This window comes from Podarcis pityusensis, assembly GCF_964106645.2.
Source record: "Podarcis pityusensis genome assembly, chromosome: 8".
Taxonomy (NCBI): Eukaryota; Metazoa; Chordata; class Lepidosauria; order Squamata; family Lacertidae; genus Podarcis; species Podarcis pityusensis.
Genome location: NC_138033.1, coordinates 21,154,027 through 21,167,596, shown reverse-complemented (window position 1 = coordinate 21,167,596; position 13,570 = coordinate 21,154,027). Strand labels below are relative to the sequence as shown.

General features: G+C 44.7%; 1 protein-coding gene across 1 annotated transcript in view; it reads left to right on the top strand.

The window, feature by feature from the left end:
- The window catches only part of SERINC2 (serine incorporator 2), a gene marked incomplete at its 3' end in the record, with an annotated part of 29,763 nt that overhangs the window by 1,906 nt on the left and 14,287 nt on the right, over positions 1-13,570 (top strand). The window contains exons 2-4 of the mRNA XM_081016765.1: positions 8,531-8,692; positions 9,576-9,763; positions 13,402-13,481. Of these exons, the coding sequence (XP_080872891.1) occupies positions 8,531-8,692; positions 9,576-9,763; positions 13,402-13,481 (430 nt within the window). The remainder of the gene's footprint in view (positions 1-8,530; positions 8,693-9,575; positions 9,764-13,401; positions 13,482-13,570) is intronic.

Genomic DNA, 13,570 nt, shown 5'->3' with positions numbered 1-13,570 from the left:
AACTCCCATTATCCTTGGCCACTGGGACATAGCAAGCACCTTACACCGAGTCAAACCATCTAGTTTGGTATTGGCTACACTGACTGGCAGAGACTGTCCAGGGTTTCAGGCAGAGGGATGTTCCAAGGTCTGCTAGGAGATGCTGGGGAAATTGAACCTGGGACATTCTGTCAGCAGGGCAGCTTCTTTGCTCTAGAGATGTAGCCCTTCCCCTGCCTTGGGCTGATGGCAGATGGAGTCCGCCAACATCTGGAAGGCTGTAGGTCCACCACCTGCACTCTAAAGAGAGGAGGAGAATAATGGCATGGATGATAATGAAAAATCTTTTTGCTCCCTTGTTGCAGTTTGGGGTTTAAATGCAAGTCTGAAAGATTGATGCATGTGAAAGGTTTTGCATCTTGCACTCTCCAAGGCTGGATAGCTTCTTCCTCCAGGAACAACATTTATGTAATAATTGATCTCTGGTCATGCAGTTTGTGTGCACCTGCCTGCAATGTTGCTGTTTTGTTTTGACCTGCCCACACCCAGGAAGGTAAAACCGGGGGTGTTGCTGGGAGGAAGCAATAATTCATAATATAGCAATTAGATAGGGTTTCTTGCATGTGTCTGCATATTTGGGCTGCATTTCTATACATTATTATTATTATTAATTAAAATTCTGTACCGCTCTTCATCTGAGGATCAAGGGTGGTTTACAATATAAAAACACAAAAATACATAACATAGTAACAACCAAGAACAACGCCTCCCTACTTATGTGGAGTTAGGCCAATTGAATTCAGTGTACCTACTTTTGAGTAGACATATACAGGATTGTGCTTTTAGCATCAGTATTTGAGAAGCATTTAACTCACAGGTCACTCAAAAAAAGTTGACGTTCTTCCCAAATTGAAGAATTTTTACTATTGCCAGGAATCTGATCTTGTTAAAATCAGAACAGGTAGTTCTCAGTCTTTCTTCTCCATAGCCCACTTGGAAATTGCTGAGGGTCTTGGCAGACCACTTAATTCACTGTGTTAAATGCTGTATGATTTTTTTTTAAAAAATGGATATTTATTGTTGCTTTTATTTCTTATGTGTTGTGTATTACAGTCTGAATTGTAATACAATGAAGTGCAATACAAGAAATGAAAGCAGCAATAAAAATACAATGCAAAATTTATACGATGGATTGTGTGATGGATGTTGCAATCTCCTGCCACAAATCCATACACTTGACATGGACCACCTGAATGAAGCTCATCAACTACTGGTGGTCCTTGGAACTACATGGATCAGATTTTATTGATAGTGACAGTAATTGCAGTGTGAAACCTATTGCATTTTTGTAGTTCTTTGGGTGCATGTATGCATGCAGTAGAGGCTGGTTTATGTGTCCTAGGTTGTAAGTTCTTAGGGAGCGGAGATCTTTCTATGTTGCCCATACCACTCTGTTAGGCCCCATGTACAGAATGGCTACTGCTACTGCTATTATCATTTAATTTTTCATTAACAAACAGCAACTTTTGTAGCTTCAGAAACAAGCTTGTGATTGATGCTGATTACATGTTGAGGAAGATTAGCCTGGTGGCCACAGAAAATTTCCTTTGAAGCCAGCCAAGTTTGTTGCATGCTTAAATTTACCCACAATCTAAAATAAAAAATGTAGAAAATCAATTTCTTTAGTGGTACCCGTAATTTTTATTTTCTCTTTTTTTGGGGGGGGGGGGAATTTCCAAGCATCCTTTTGATAAAAAGTGTTCCCAAAGCAAGGAACGGCAATGAAAAACAAGATGTGGTTGGCTGGATATAGATTAAGGATGCTGCAAGTGGGGAAGGGCAATAGTAGCTTAGTGGTAGAGCATATGCTTTGCATGCAGAAGGTCCCAGGTTCAATCCCCAGCATCTGCAGCTGGTTCTGGCCATAGCTGTAAACCGTCCCTTATTTGGCGGGAAAGTCCCTTATCCCAGCGCTGTGTCCTGCTGCTGTCCCTTATTGATGATGTCCCTTAAATTTCCTGGGTTTCAAAGGAAGTAGCTCCTCTCCCTCCCTCCCTCCCTGCCGGCCAGGGAGGAGGGAGGCTCAAACTGTGTTGCTTGGCTGTGTTGCTCACCCAATAAGGAGTTTAAGAACGACTGGGGGCGGGGGAGCTTGCATGCCTTGTGCCGATCAAATCGGCCGCATTGCCTTTGCTCAGCGCTTCACAGTGGAGAGGTGACGGTGGTTTTGCTTGCTGCACTGTGGGAACCACCTCTTGAGGCTTCGTTTGGCTGCTGGCTGGGCTTTCTGCCTTTGGCTCGGAGGGGCTCAGAAGTCGAACATACCTGTGCTCTCAAAATCCCTTATTTTGGCTCCTGATCCCTTATTTTCGAGGCTGCTGGTCCCTTATTTTCAAATCTGTAAGTTGACAGCTATGGTTCTGGCAGAAAAAAAACTGTCGGAAATCCTGGAGATCTACTGCCAGTTGGTGCACACTAGTGGTCTTCAGCTCGTCTAGACCTGAGACCCACCTCAAACTCCCAACCAGGAACTTGGAGCCCACTTCCATATCTTCACTTTTGATTTACTGCATGATGGCATTTCACCACCTATCACATGCCGGCATACTATTCCCTCTCCCTCAATACAAGTGAACCAATGTTTCCTGTATTGTTGATCAGACTTTTGAGCCCTTTTAGTAGCTGCGTCCTCTTTTGATTCTCAGTGGGTTTTTTTGCTTCTTCTCTCCAACAAAGCTTGTGGTTGCTGTTGAGGAAGAGGGGAAGTCAACATCACCATGGGTGCTTGTGTTTTGTTAGCACGGAAGCCTTTGCGTCGCAAGGCGAAGCCATTTGCCTTGGGAGGCAGGTCCAACACCCTCCCTGCCCCTACCATGGTGCTGCTGCTAGCCCTGTGGCAGCTTTGCCCATGCCACTTCTGCTGCCGCCACAGCACCCTTGTCCTCACCACTGCACCCTCGCCGTTACGCCAGGGCGGCAACATAGGTGCAGCCATGGGTGAGGGTGTAGCCTCAGGGGTGGGGCTGGTAGCAGTGTGGGCATGACTCCATGGGGGGAGCCCCCAGATCTGCTCTGGGGTGGTGGGGAGTTTTGCCTGCAGTGGCAAAACAACTTGGACTGCCTCATCTAACCCTTTCCACAAATTTCATAGCCTGTGTTCTTTCTGTGTCACCAGCAACTGCCTTTTTTCTCCTACCTTCTTTCACTTTTTGTCCTCCATCACCTATCTTGCCTTTGTTTTTACTCCTCTCGCCTTTCACCTTCCCTCTGCCACCTCTTTCCACCCTCTCAGTCCTTTACCTGCTTCCACTTTCTCACCTATTCCCACAATCCTTTCTGCCACCAGCTATGTTGCCTCTTTCTCTCTTCTCATGCCTTTTCCCACCTTCTCCTTAGCGCCTCAAACACTTCTACCCTTTCTTTCTTTTCACCTGCTTTCTTTCACCTGCTGGTGTTGCCTTTCTGCCTCCCTCTCACATTCCCCTTTGGTCAGCTCACTTTCTTCCACCTTGTAAGAGCTGTTCGACAGTGGGATTTGCTGCCAAGGAGTGTGGTGGAGTCTCCTTCTTTGGAGGTCTTTAAGCAGAGGCTTGACAACCATATGTCAGGAGTGCTCTGATGGTGTTTCCTGCTTGGCAGGGGGTTGGACTCGATGGCCCTTGTGGTCTCTTCCAACTCTATGATTCTATGATTGTATCGCCTTCGCTGCCACTTCGGTTCACCTCCCTGTGCTTTTGCCCCCTCCTTGTCTGAAATAAAAATCAACAGGCTTTCTGGGAAAGATTAAACCCCCTCAGAACCTAACACAGTTCTTCATTTCCCCTTGGTCGCAAGTTTGAAGAAACTCCTCAGATTCTCCCATACTGCAGTAATATATAGTCATAGTTCCAACTTGAAGAAAAAAAGTTTTGTCCGATTAGTTTGCAAACTTTTGCCATTTTACAATCTTTTAAAAAAACAGCTGAACAATGGATCTAACAGTTCCCCAGCCAGCAGATCTTCAGAACAGGGTTAAAAAGTTTTCTGCCAACAATTTTGGGCAGCAAAGTATGCCTCATTTCTTGATACCCGCTAGGACATACACATGCCTCGTCTGTAAACAAAGTGTGCTCCTTGCTTCTGAATGATTGTCCTGTCCTTGTACAGAATTAATCTTGGCTGATAATTCACCTAAGGGAATTGATTGATTGGGTGAAAAACTTAAATAGGACCAGTTTATGCAGAAGAATAGCAATGAACCAGTGTTATCAAGCAGCCGAATTGGAAACAAGCAAACAGATAAAACCAGAGGAAACTTGTAAAAAAATAGTTTAAATAGGCCAAAATATTGAACCCAATGAAATGTGGTGTGTAACTAATTGTTGTCATCTCCCTGTCCCGCAATAGGGCCTTCCTATCTCAAGTGGCTATCAATCTGATATTTGGCCAGTTCAGATTATCTATGTGAATGCAGCAACTTCTAAGTAAAATGTTTGAGGCTGCATTCTATAGCTACTCGGGAGAAGGCCTATTTGAATCTTTACTTGTAGGAGTAGCAGAAACTGCCTTTATAGCAAGCCAGGCCATCATTCCATCCAGCGTGATGTTGTTGAACACCAGCTCTCATCATCCCTGACTGCTGGGCATCCTAGCTGGGGCTGATCGGTGTCCAACAGCATTTGGAGGGCACCAGGTTGGGGGCACTGGTGTAGCCTGATGGGTTGCAGTTCTTCAAGGGCCAGGACAGGGGTCCCTCCCTACCCTGCCCTGGAGATGCCTGGAACTGAACCCAGAGCCAGACAAAGTTCCTGGTGGAATTCACTTTCCGGTAAGGAGGCACACATTTGGTAGTACTTTCAAGTCTATGTGTGTGTGGTGTAATAGATGTAGGTAAAATGAATAAACTTTAGGATTTTGATTAATTGAGACATGGATTAAAGTGCAGAACTGTGCCAGACAGGGAATTCAGGAAATTCCTAGGCTGGCTTATGCAAACCAGCATGGCCAAGCTAGGACCATTAAGGGAACAATGATGGGCTGTAGAGGAGAGGAATCTTGGGGGGGGGGGGGGTTGAGATATTACCAAGGGGATGGGGTATGTGCTTGAGGGGACAGGAAAAGGGAGTTTGGAAGCAGGATCTTCTGGGAGTCAGAAGGAGGAAGTGAGGGTGAGATCCATCTTAGGAGTGGACTGGCTGCAGGCAGCTTACGCTGCTGCCTCTTGGGATGACTATGGCATAAGATCTGGACCCGCTCCATGCAGGCTGAAGGTGTAAATAGGTGAATAAACCATATTTCTTAAAGCACAGCAGTCTCTGCCGTGTCTTCCATTCTCCAAACAGACACAGACCCTATGTGTGTGTTCCTGTGACCACATGCACTCTTGCCACTGCTTGGCAGAGAGAGAGGGGCTGTCTTTTGTAACAGTATTATATTTGAGGACAGCTGCGAAGCCTTACCTGTGTGTGCCTACTCAGAAGGGCCTCTGGGTGCTGTGGGGCTTTCTCTTTAGTAATTTTGTACCTACAGCATCGTGAACTTAGTCATGCAATGCATGACAGAATAGCTTGAAAATGTGGAGCAACCTGTGAAGTTTCTGTAATGAGCAACTGTGCTGAGACACTGAAACTTCTGAACAAAGGAGGGTGTGTCCCTTGTATATTTTCCTCCTAGGCCCCCTATATTTCTGCACTATTAAATATCCATTTGCAAGAATGCACCAGCTGTTTTTGAGAGAAAATAGAAAATAGTGATGTGTGTGTGTTTGAGGAAGCACCCGACCCAGGAAAAGGTGGGTGGACAGTCTCTGACAAATGGTCTAACTTTCATGATGTTGGATTGTGATGTGTCATTTGGGGTTGGGTAATAGTTAATAGAACCGGGGCAATGTTTTGCAACGACTGCTTTGCAGTTGAAAGCTGCCTTCCACCTATGACAACATCATGAACTTCAAATCCTCGTTATTATTAAATTCTAATATTTCTTTATTAAAAAGCATCAATACCCACACTTTTCTGTAGTGTGGCCCAGGTGGCTAACAACAATGGCTTTAAGCCACGGGTAGGCAAACTAAGGCCCCGGGGCTGGATCCGGCTCAATCGCCTTCTCAATCCAGCCCATGGATGGTTTAGGAATCAGCGTGTTTTTACATGAGAAGAATATGTCCTTTTATTTAAAATGCATCTCTGGGTTATTTGTGGGGCATAGGAATTCGTTCATATTTCCCCCCCAAAATATAGTCCACCCCCCCACAAGGTCTGAGGGACAGTGGACCGGCCCTCTGCTTGAAAAAGTTTGCTGACCCCTGCTTTAAGCAATAACTCAACAATATTCAGAGCAGTTTTGATGATGGCAGTAGCAAAGTCAAAAGCAGAGCTTTCCAAACTTTCCATGTCTTTGACATACTTTTTAGACATACATCATTTCACGACACAGTAATTCAGTTTTACATCATTTTGCGACACAGTAATTCAGTTTTACTTGTAAACCAGAGGTTAAACTAACCCCTTTCCAGCCCTGGGAGGAGCGCAGGGAATGTTGGTGCGACACACCTACACACTGCAGCTGATACACTAACATGTCGCGACACACAGTTTGGAAAGCTCCGGTCAAAAGACACCCATACAGAAGAAGGGGGACACACAAAGAACCATTAGAAACCATTTGATTGGTTCTGAATGTTTCCAGAAGAAAAATCCCCCAAATTGGGATCAGATTATGGGTTGCTAATAAATCAGAGTAACTGATTTTGTCAAATTGGAAGATGCATTGTCTGGTGGTGTTGGCAGTGAATGGTGTATTGTGTATGCACATTTAGTTGGTCAGGTTTTCCAGAAATAATAGGAAAGGGCTCCTTTTCCTAGCACTGCTTTCATGTTTAGAGGGAAATTTGGCTGTCTTGATCACTCAGTGTGGAAAACTACTGGAGTTTTGCATGGCTTATCTTTTGGAAGTTACTATTTAACTTGGTATATTTATGGAGCAATCATAGTGGCATATAAGCCAGACGGGGGAATCTGGCACTGCTATGCCATATTCTCCTTAATACACCATATTTGATGCTTGTGCAGCCTTGTTGGGGAAGGGGAAAAACGCACAAGCAGAAAACCCCAAAGGTTGTAAAAATCACACACATGTGTACAGCATCCAGATGTAAAAATACATGCCTACAGCATCCCTGGAGATGACACCTGATTTTGCCAGTGCCCATCAGTCAACAGTGCTGGTTGGGGCTGATGGGAGTTGTAGTGTAAAACATCTGGAGGGGCACCAAGTGGATGAAAGCTGCTATGCAGAATGTCCTAGATAAGGAACTGAGATTCATGCAGGAAAATATATTACCCGATGTTATAAGCCATTACTTATATCCACACTGTGTAAAACTAACTAACTAACTAACTAACTAACTAACTAACTAACTCCAAACACCATGAATGTAAGAGCACTATTAGGAAATCTATGAATACAGCTTGTCATAAAAGAATGAGTGGGCAGATTGTAGTCTCAACAGTCTTAACAATCTCTATATCAGGGGTGACCAACCTGATACTCTCCTGTCCTGTGTCAGAGGCTGCAAATGCTACTAACTATCAGGGTGGGGTTTTGGAAGAGGAACCAATGATCTGCCATCTTGTTTTCCCCTCACTGTGGTTGTTATGGCACCCCAGATTCCCTGGGTTCTGTGCCATGTGGGGAAGGGAGTTCCTGGCTGTACCGGATGTTCCCTTCTGTTCACCCACTCTTCTCTTTAGATCACCGTCAGGTGATTTTATTTTTCTACAGGGCCACCTTCCACCTATCGGCCTAAAACTCCCTTTGTGTCACCTCTAGAACGGCTCAAAGATAGTGTAGGACTTGGTGTTTTTGACGTGGACTAAGGGAGACCATAAAGTTTTTAATGAAACAATATTAAAAGTTGACTTAAAAAGGGAAAAAAATGTAGTTCATAAAGGGAAAAAAAGAGAACATTTTGGTCTAAGAACAGTTACAGGCACATAATAAATGTCCCAAAGGAGCAAAAGGACAAAGAAAGGAAAGCTAAAAAGTGACCTGCTTTCCCTCTCAAGTCACAAACGTTTCCATTGTATCTTGAGATACAATCTTGCTCTGAAACCTGAAGCTGACTGACCAGTAATCTGAAGTTACTCACTAGATATAACCTCTTTCCCAACAACAGCCATGGTCTATGTGCCTCCTGTCTCAATGTTTCTGGCACCCTCCAGTTTGTTCATGTGTGTGTGTGTGTGTGTGTGAGAGAGAGAGAGAGAGAGAGAGAGAGAGAGAGAGAGAAAGAAAGAAAGAAAGAAAGAAAGAAAGAAAGAAAGAAAGAAAGAAAGAATCAGTGTGGGGAAGTCTCAACTCAGCCATGAAATTTGCTGGGTTAACTTAGGGCAGTCACAGTCTCTCAAGCCCAACCTACCTCACAGGGTTGTTGTGAGGATAAAAATGGGGCGGAAGAGAACCATGTATGCCGCCTTGAGCCCCTTGGAGGAAAAGATGGGGTATAAATGTAATAATAAACAATAAATATTTGCCCTGTTTTGGATATTCATTGCTGTTCTTTCACTGCCAGGTGTCATGTCTTTGTGGTTCTGCTCCTTGTCTCTTGTGTGGCTGTTGCCCCTCAACAAAGAACTCCACCATCACACGCCTGAGCTTCACCTTCTTCCTGTTCCTGGGAACGTTGGTGTCTATTATCATGATCATCCCCGGAGTAGAAGCAGAACTCTACAAGGTAAGCAACCATGTTTCAATGGGGTGGCTAACTTGCAGCCCCTCCGGATGTTCCTAATTACATTTCTCATCATACATAATTTTATTTGTATTCTGCCTTTCCACAGTTAAACCCACCCTCAAGGCTTTGGTAGCTGGAGTAAGTCAGGGTCCTGTCTTCCCAGGCCAGGTGGGAAAAGTCCAGCAAAGCAGGGAGCAGGTATTACAGGACTCACAGCCAAGATGGTCTGTTAAGGCCAGGATCTTTGCACTCATTCTTTTATAAGAAGCTATTATTATTATTATTATTATTATTATTATTATTATTATTTGTATACTGCTCTTCATCCAAAGGTCACAGGGCAGTTTACAACAACAAAATATAGAATGAGAACACAAAATACACAACAGCAGCAGCAGCAGCAGCAGCAACAACAACAGCACATCAGACTCAGCCAGGGCTCTAGACATTTTTTGTTGCCTGAGGCCAAGGACATGGAATCAAACTGAGCTGGCAATGGGAGACAGCAGGGTAGCTTAGGGGGTGCAGAGGGAATGGGGGGGGTGGAAACTGCTGCCTCACTCCCAAGCATCTGCTGCTCTCACTCTGCCTAGTAGTAGTAGGGCCAGCCTTGGCACCAGTTCAAAAAATGGTTGGCATGATGGGAATTGTAGTCTGGCAACTTCTAGAGGGCCACAGGTTCTCTGTGCCTGATTTAGAAGTACTGTTCCAAGACTGATGAAAGGGTGTTCTGGAAATGTAGAGTGTTTTGGAAAAATAATTTTATTTCCAAATATGCAAGCAGAGCATAAGTGGAGGCAAACAGGCACTCCTGCTGCAAGGCAGCAGTTCTGGTAGGCATGTACCAAGATTAAACCTATTATTTATGTGTAACTTTTACCAGATTCCTGGGTTCTGTGATGAAGGCAATACAGTTTTCGGTGCCCACGGTAAAGTCGCCTGCAAGTCCTTCCTGGGTCACAAATCGGTATACCGCATGTGCTTTGCCACAGCTGCCTTCTTCTTCCTGTTTGCCTTGATAATGATCTGCGTGAGGAGCAGCAAAGACCCGAGAGCCTCAATACAGAATGGGTGAGGAACATATTTGCATCTATGGTGGGAATGTCCCAAAGCCAAAGCCAAAGCCTTCTGGGATACAGTCTTTTGAGAAATCAGATCTATCATAAAGTGTTGTATTTTACCCTCACCACAACTAGCACTCCTTAATCTTCTTATGGAAGGTGATATTCTATAGTTTATAGTAGGGAGCTAGTTGGACACTATTGGCTGTTTCATGACTCATGATTGCAAGGTTTTGGAGGGATATGGCTGGAGCTGATTTGAATTACTAGTACAGAAAGGAATGGGATATTGTAGTGTTGGAAAAGTTAATGTTGAAATTAACAGTGCTCGGACGTAATAATATTATTCTAAATGGAGCAGTGAAATGTATGTTGCCAGTCCCCTTTGAGAACTCTAGTCAAAAAGCTAGAGGATAAAAGGATAAAAAGGTAAAAGGGCCCCTGACAGTTAGGTCCAGTTGCAGATGGGGTTGCGGCGCTCATCTCGCTTGACTGGCCGAGGGAGCTGCGCATGGAAATGCCATTTACCTTCTCGCCAGAGTGGTACCTATTTATCTACTTGCACTTTGACGTGCTTTCGAACTGCCAGGTTGGCAGGAGCAGGGACTGAGCAACGGGAGCTCACCCCTCACTGCAGGATTCGAACCACCGACCTTCTGATTGGCAATTCCTAGGCTCTGTGGTTTAGACCACAGTGCCACCCATGTCCCTTTAAAAAAGCTGGATACCGATCTATTAAACAAATAAAGGCAGGGCTTTTGTCTTCTGAAGTTGACCTTCGTTTGTTCAAAACCAGCAGGTCAGTTTCACTTGTGTATTGTTAGCATTATTATTATTATTTTTGGAGGGTCATGACAGATGATAATAGTTTGACCCAACTTCTTTCCATGGGCATTGGGCCATTTTTTAAAAAATTGCCTTTCTTCTATGAAACTCACCAGGCAGATTTTATTCATCTGTACTCAGAACTAAGTCCCATTGAGTAGTTCTAGGTAGGATGGTACAGCTGCAAGATTTTGCAGGTGACTTCTCGACCATCTCACGGAACAGACCCAGATGTGATAATAATAATAATAATAATAATAATAATAATAATAATAATTTATTATTTATACCTCGCCCATCTGGCTGGGCTTCCCCAGCCACTCTGGGCAGCTTCCAAAAAAATATTAAAATACTGTAATACATCAAACATTAAAAGCTTCCCTAAACAGGGCTGCCTTCAGATGTCTTCTAAAAGTCTGGTAGTTGTTGTTTTCTTTGACATCTGGTGGGAGGGCGTTCCACAGGGAGGGCGCCACTACCGAGAAGGCCATCTGCCTGGTTCCCTGTAAGTTGGCTTCTCGCAGTGAGGGAACTGCCAGAAGGCCCTCGGTGCTGGACCTCAGTGTTACCTTCAGCAAGGTTGCTGTGCATCACATGCCCCCCCCAACTCTTAAAAACTTTTAGTTAAGCCTTCACTCCAGCCTGATGGCCTCCAGCTGTTGTTGAACTCCTACTCCCATCATCCCTGACCATTGGCCAATCTGGCTGAGTCAGATGGGAGTTGAAGTCCAGCGTCATTTTCCAGGCACAAGGTTGGGAAAGCTGTTCTAGTTCCTCCTTCCTGCTTTGCATACATCATAGAGCAGCAGTGCTTCAGATGCAGAGCCTGTAGGCCAAGACTTGCGTAACTCCACATTAGCCAATGTTAAATGCCTTCATACCTTTCCTGAAATAGGACCAAGCAAGATATAAATAAACCCAGCTTTAAAATCCTCACTCAAAATAATGCACCCTACCTTTTGACAAGGGTTTCTCTGCCTGCGCCCCACAAAGCTCCAACTTTCCTGGATAATTTTTGAGTTCTAATGTTCTTAGGGCTTCTAAAGCAAGATTGCTGAGGCTGCGACAGCTGATGTTTAAATATTTCCCAACTGCAACTTATTGTGAGTTGTGTGACTACTGTCTTCTGGTTGGAAATAGCAACTCTGTTTTCCAGGGCAGGAAGCTGCCTTGTCCTGAGTCATACCATTGGGTCATCTGGTTCAGTATTGTCCACACTGACTGGCAGCAGCTCTCCAGGGTTTTGGACAGGGCTTCCCTCCCAACACTACCTGGAGAAGCCGGGGAATGAACCTGGGGCCTTCTGCATGCAAAACAGATGTTCTGCCCCTGAGGTATAGTTCTTCTGTTTCTCTTTGAGCCTCATATTCACCTGTAGCCTCTTAGCTTACTTATTTATTCCTGCAATGTATTCTTTGCTTTTTGTGGCCAAGCCCTCACAAAGTGATGTACAGAGAGAAATGGAGAACAGCAGACCCTCAAGACCCTTGAAGCATGAGCGGATGTAGAAAAATAGATGCATGAGGGATATCAAACAGGGGTCACCAAACACCATGGTGGGTTTTTTTTTGCATACGGGTCTGATAATGTTGGGACGCGGGTGGCGCTGTGGGTTAAACCAGAGCCTAGGACTTGCCGATCAGAAGGTCGGCGGTTCAAATCCCTGCGACGGGGTGAGCTCCCGTTGCTCGGTCCCTGCTCCTGCCAACCTAGCAGTTTGAAAGCACGTCAGAGTGCAAGTAGATAAATAGGTACCGCTCTGGCAGGAAGGTAAACGGCGTTTCCATGCGCTGCTCTGGTTCTCCAGAAGCGGCTTAGTCATGCTGGCCACATGACCCGGAAGCTGTACGCCGGCTCCCTTGGCCAATAAAGCGAGATGAGCACCGCAACCCCAGAGTCGGCCACGACTGGACGTAACGGTCAGGGGTCCCTTTACCTTTACCAGATAATGTTTCTTGTGGCAGTGCGCAGGTTAATAGCCAAATTTTAGGAACAAGATGAAAGAACCAAATATTGAGCACTGGTATGCACTGGTTTGGGACGTTGCATTCTAGGAAAAAAGCTTACTGAAGGAGGAGCCACAGAGTGAGAAGAGATGGGTGTTTTCTCTGAAATGTGACCCTTCTTTATTGACTTCATAAAAGAAGATTAGCTGTCATAAGACACTCTCCAAATACGACTGAGTCACTGTGGAGGGACACAGTCATATAAAGCCTAAGATGTACAGAGTTTTGGTAGGGCAGTTATAACTGTGATGTCTCTTCTCAATTCCTGCAGGTTGTGCTTTTATTGAATGTGTTCCTGGTAATGTGTGTATGTTTTAAAAGGTATATTTTAAAAGGCAGTTGTGGGGAAAAGAATCAAGGCCATTTTGAATGCCAGAACTGAAGGGGCCAAATAAATATTAAATGGAAGAACTCCACAACTGCAGGGTTACTACAAAGAAGACCTGTCTCTTATGCTTGCCAATAGATTTTGTCAGTAAGCGGACATGGATTACCTGAGACACAGGTCTTGGATTATGGGCAGGGTTGTATGGTTGGTCCTTGAGGTAACCCAGTCCCAAATTGCTAAGGGCTTTAAAGGTGAACCCCACTGGTTGGAATCAAGCTCAGAATTGAACTGCTGGCTAATGCAAGTGACAGAAAAGTTGTGTTGCATACCCAGAACTTCTGTCTCTCATTAACGTCCGAGCAGCTGCACTTTGCTCCAGATGTTTCCATCCTGGCTTAATGTTGGAGCAAAACAAATGCTGCTTAAGAGGACTTTCTAGGACTCCTCTGTTTGTTTTAAAAAGGTCTTTTCTCCTCTTCTCAACTCCAGGTTTTGGTTCTTCAAATTCCTGATACTAATTGGAATAACAGTGGGGGCCTTCTATATTCCTGATGGACCGTTCACATCTGGTAAACAAAACCTTGCATTTACATTCCTGACTTGCAAAGGGGCTGTGATGTACAGTAGCTTTTGTGTGTGTGCTGCTCTACATAAGGTG